This window comes from Perkinsus marinus (genome assembly GCF_000006405.1).
Source record: "Perkinsus marinus ATCC 50983 genomic scaffold scf_1104296958914, whole genome shotgun sequence".
In the NCBI taxonomy this organism is placed as follows: Eukaryota; Perkinsozoa; order Perkinsida; family Perkinsidae; genus Perkinsus; species Perkinsus marinus.
The window spans coordinates 271,767-276,853 of NW_003206607.1; the positions used below are offsets into that span (position 1 = coordinate 271,767).

Here is a 5,087-nt window from a genome sequence, read left to right on the forward strand (position 1 = left end):
TCTGCCTTGCGTTTCATTAGTAAGTAATCAACATTCAGCATTCGTGCGCTTTGATTACGCCGGTCTGCCGGAGAGGCGCTCTCAGAGAGAATGTTGGATCGATTGGTCGCTTGCCATGAACGATTGGACGAGTGAATGTCATACGTAGCGGCCGAGCCACAGGCAGAGTCTACAGACCGTGAACGAGCGTGCCTTGTTGAATGGTAGCTTGCGCCGCGATAAGAGGGTATCGAGGAGGCATGTAATGATGCTGTGCTTCTAGTTGACAGGGATTGCCCAGTCCAATGAGCATCACGCTCAGTGGTAGCGTAACTCGTGAATCGACTTCCACCAGTTCCCGGCCCTCCATCATAGTCTATTAGAGGCGGAGTTGATTGACAATCATCTTCGCAGAGTACTCGGTACAATTCATGAACATCCTGGAGTTTCAAATGATTCGGGTGGATGATCAGGACAGTCTACCTGCTTCAACTGCACCTTGACGGCTTCGGGCGACAAGATCTGATCTATTCGATGCATGATCCGGTCCATGATTGGATCAGCGCTGAGATATCGATGCGAACGCGTCCTCGGTAGTTGCCTGGTCTTGAGATCTGCGATTTTCTCCTGAATACTCCTGGTATCTCGAGTAAGCCACCTTCCACTCTGGTCGTACTTGAAGTCTCTTTATATCCTTATCCTGATCTTCTTTCGAGCGCTGCAACTGCAAAACCATCTGGTCACGATCATCCAAGCGAGTGGTAAGGGCTAGCATGATATCTCGTTGCTTCACCAGGAGTGTCTTATACCTGACACTCTATACATTTCAGACCGAAACCATGGCCACCTGTCAAGTTGAAGTTTGTCTTTTTCCAAAGCTTCACGTTCCTTCTCCAAAGCCTCCTCAGTATGCCGAAGCTGCATCACATACTGCCCGTCACCCTCCTCCAACGTTCTATCCCGGAAGCGGTCGGTCAGGTCCTCACTCGATAGCTCTTCTTCTCCAAACTTCCTGTCGATCACTATCCCGGTTCGATCCCCTTGGTCATTCCATCAGATCCTTACCAAGTGGTGTCTTGTAGCCGGCGGTAGACTCTATCACGGTCTCGATCAGCCTTGACCTGATTTCACCTTCCACGTCAACTTTCGAGTCATTCGGTACTCTATCTGATTGTCTGTCGCTCATATCAATGGTTAACTTTTGAGCGAGCTGACTGCGCAGCTTCTGGATCTCTATCTCGTATCTATGCTGAAGTACTCAAACAGCTGATTTGCTCGGAGTTACTTGCGTAGACGAGCTTCCTGCTCTGATACATATTCATTCAGCACCGGTGTGTTCCGGACACTCCTTGCCCTATTGGCGAACTTGAGTGTCGAAAGAGACTCTCCAAAAGCTTCAGCCTGTCAAGGGAGGAACCTTTCCAATGCTTGGATCGCCTCGTAACCCATGGCATGAGTTTACATTGAAGAGAACTTGGCATTATCACAAGGGTCGAAAGTGGAGCACTCATAGTGACCCACCGCTGGTGAAATCATCGCAATCATCACAGTTATACAGTTGCCACCAAGGGAGTCCTCCAATAGCCGCGTTAGCTTGGAATCACGATACGGTATGTGACTCCGACCGCCACCACCGACTGCCGTGGTCTCTGCTGCGGGGAAGTGGGGAAAGCAATAGAGTCTTGGCCCACCCTGGCTGGCCTCTGTAAGGGCCGCTATCACATTCCCTAATGCAGATAATGACTGGTTGATCTTCTTGGACTCTTCTAGACGTGTTCCAGTAGCTCCTGGGGTCAGAGAGTAGTTCCAACAAGGCATGGGGTGATAGTCTACCCGTCAGCCGCACTCGCTCGCTGCCAGCTAGATCCACCAAGTTCAGCTTTCCCACCTGCCACTCGAGTGACGGCATGGAAGGAGAATAGTACTCACTCTCGTAGTAGAGTCCTCGTCGTTGCACATCTCGACGGTCATCATGAAGACTGCATGTGATCGTGATGAAGCATCATTCAGTTTGGTCTGACTACAGTACTGTATGGGACCAGCGTATAGGCACCTACCGTGGCGATAGCTCTAGAGGCGTTCCCCCGCCGCATTAGGTCGTAAACATCTCCGGGCTCTCGGACAACATACTCGCTCAAGCCGTCCACGTATCTGTCGCATCTCCTGTTGCAATTTTTCTACAGACTAAACGGTCAGCGTACACTCCTCGTCGGGTATCATGACGAATACTAAAATTTGATGATGGAGGATTAACGACGGTCGGCAACAGGTCGGATACAGTCTCATTATAGATCTGTAAGTAAGAAGCTCGTACTGTGAATATGAGGTGGTTGTGACGAGTAATGTATCTAAGACGTTCTTATTGCGAACTGCCTCAGGTTCTTGGTCACTCAAATATCTCTGCCATGCTTCGAGGTATGATACCCCTCTGAACATCGTTGTAGTAGTCAGTTATGAAGCCCTCCATAGTATGAGTCTTTCCTGTGCCTGTCTGGCCATAGGCCAATATTGTGGCGTTATATCTGTCAATTTGCAGTGTGGTAGTAACCACGTAGAGGCCTTCCTACCCTTGCAGAACACTGCGTACTGCCTCCCTAGCTGTTCGTTCATACACTTCTGGCTGAGTGGAGCTCTCATCATACCTAGGCAAACTTGCTACGACTTCAACTTGACAGGGCTTCTCGTAAGGATGCCTCGCGACGCGAGGCTCGCGTTTCTGCGCTTACACGGTATCGAATATAAAGACGTGATTCGCCAGGATCTGATGATGATGATGATGTCCATTGCTGTTATCGATGCTCCTAGAGGCCCTGTTGTTTTGCGAGGGAGACGAGTCGCCACTGGGGACCGATATAGCACAGACAACCTGAGCTCGCTCTGCGGCTGTTCACTATAGCACAGTCTCGAACAGAATGAATTCATGCTGATGATAACATGTACAGGAATATTGCTTACCTCACTGAGAGTAAGCTGTGGGCCGTTTATGGATACCACATGGCAGTAGTTAGGAGCTGTGAGTTCCCTTCTCAATGGTGGCCTAACTCTAATTGCTACCTGCTACGGCAGGTTCCATCATCATCCTCGTGTCTCATCTGAGCGTACTCACACTGAAGTCACCATTCGTCGGTTTCTCGACCCTTTTTTCTCGCATTGGAGGTTGAATAGCCATACTCAAGACGGCTATTCGAATTGACTGATGACTCTAACTCTACTACCAGTGCTGTAGCGATAAAGTGTTAAAACTAGCACAATTACACTACTCCGGGGGTGACAAAAAGTGAGTCAGCCGGATACCATAAACGAAGGACCCGAAACCCGGACGCCGGGGCAGGGGGAGAAGGGTTCCGTAGGAAAGACAAAAATAACTCCATCAGCCTCGGTGCCGGGGAGACCGGATGGCTGCGGGTAGATAAAAAAAGCATCAATACGTAGCTATCAATGGCTGCGAGGGATCGTACAGAACGACAAAGACGACACGAAGAATCTCGGTCGCCACTGTCAGCGTAGGAGCGGGCTATTAGTCTTACAGTGTGCTTACACACTGGCCACGTTAGTCGTGCCAACACGAACGCTCCACAAAGATCATTCCCGACGGCTTGCTGTTAAATAGCGGGGCATACCACCTCCTTACAGAACTCGAGAATCTATAGACCTGCCTTGGCCGTGCCTTCATGCAATCCGAGACCCTAGCTTGCTCTCCATATGAACTATCAAAATAAAATGCATCACCATTTATCCGCACAGTCACTGTGCCACAGTGCAGCTAAAGTGGCAACCACCGTCAGAAATTAGCTGTAACACGTCCAAATCATTGTCAGGCACAGGGGGAAGCCCATAACCCCATAGCCATACTGCCCGAGCTCAATTAACCTTTCGTTAAAAGTTTCAGGAAGTGCAGAGCCTGCACTCCTAGTTTGTCACAAAGAACTATGACACATCAGAGCATTATAACGGGGAATCCCCTGGGGGATCACTGTTCAGAAGACAACAGTGAAACTCTCCTCACACAGGACAGCTGTAAAGCACTGTCCACAATAGCAGAAGCACTTATGAAAGACCAGTGTCGATCCAGGTGAAGCTTCAGCGTTAACTACATAAACGATGATAGCAGTTATCGAGCAGGCCAAACCCGATAAGACGTAAGTAGACAAGTCACCCTAACCGTTGGAGTAAGTTGAAGCTAAGATGCTGGCTTCGAGATCCCTGAACAGGATGAGGAATCGACCAAAGGATTGGCGAGTGCCTGAGACTACTATCCCCCACCCAACCTAATATTCGTTTTCGCTAATGAAGAAATAGTAGAACTAGAACATTCGCATACGTTCCTCAGGACCTGTATGTCCCTTGCAGATGTCATCATAAGCTAAAAAGACTACTTTCACCCCACTACAAACTGGGCCGGTTTAACCGGCACAAAACACAAAAACAAGTGCTCGGTAATTGAAAAAATGATGCGTCTATACGAAGACTCCGTCGCTTCATTACCATTGCGTTATTGAGGCCCTCTAACCTGCCGCAAAGGACGAACGCTGACCATGCAGTTGATGATGACCGCCTTAAGACGGCTAGCTACAGACATCTTAGAGCTCTGGTCGGGAGACGACCGATCTCGACTCTCACAACGGATCTCCATCGGACGGCTTTGAAGCAGCTCCTGCCGGGTTGGGCTGCCATCCCTCTGAAGGAATATCGCGGGCGTTGTCAACTCCTTGATGGTGGTGGCTGCCTGTGTCTCCTCCCGGGAGACGGCCATTCACTACAAAGTTTGAACCAACTGAGCCCGACCCATGGATACACGTTACTAACTCGAGGATCTATTATGGAACGTTGCAATGTGACAAAGGCTGACTATAGTATATACCGGTCGAGGAACTTCCGATGGAAATCACTGCGGACTGCATCGTTGATGAACCTAAGCAGTACCTCATGCCCCCTTTTCCTCTCAACTGTATCCAATCCCACCTCTTTTTCCCCTTAGGCTGGTTCCTAGACTGATTCTTGAATACAGTATCATCATCCCATCTCCGTTTCAATTGCATGCTACCTCCCGCTGATAGGAAACACATCCTACCTTCCACAACTACCAACCTTACCTTGTAACAGAGGGT

General features: G+C 49.4%; 3 protein-coding genes across 3 annotated transcripts in view; 1 reads left to right on the forward strand and 2 right to left on the reverse strand.

Annotated features, from left to right (window-relative positions):
* The window catches only part of Pmar_PMAR027940 (conserved hypothetical protein), a gene marked incomplete at both ends in the record, with an annotated part of 2,207 nt that extends 2,180 nt beyond the window's left edge, over positions 1-27 (forward strand). Inside the window, one exon of the mRNA XM_002773438.1 lies at positions 21-27. Within this exon, the coding sequence (XP_002773484.1) occupies positions 21-27 (7 nt within the window). The remainder of the gene's footprint in view (positions 1-20) is intronic.
* A 142-nt stretch (positions 28-169) lies between these two features.
* Pmar_PMAR027941 (kinesin heavy chain, putative) lies at positions 170-4,732 on the reverse strand (the record flags this gene model as incomplete). Its single annotated transcript, XM_002773439.1, has 16 exons — positions 170-355; positions 463-606; positions 656-747; positions 1,045-1,223; positions 1,265-1,380; positions 1,501-1,616; positions 1,671-1,766; positions 1,813-1,867; positions 1,909-1,995; positions 2,037-2,130; positions 2,181-2,327; positions 2,370-2,501; positions 2,547-2,621; positions 2,706-2,740; positions 2,935-3,033; positions 4,490-4,732. 16 exons carry the CDS (start codon positions 4,730-4,732, stop codon positions 170-172), a joined length of 1,896 nt encoding a protein of 631 aa, XP_002773485.1.
* A 95-nt stretch (positions 4,733-4,827) lies between these two features.
* Pmar_PMAR027942 (conserved hypothetical protein) lies at positions 4,828-5,087 on the reverse strand (the record flags this gene model as incomplete). The annotated part of the gene is made up of 3 exons (XM_002773440.1): positions 4,828-4,891; positions 4,942-5,029; positions 5,073-5,087. Coding segments are annotated over 3 exons (167 nt in total), but the record flags the coding sequence as incomplete, so codon positions are not given.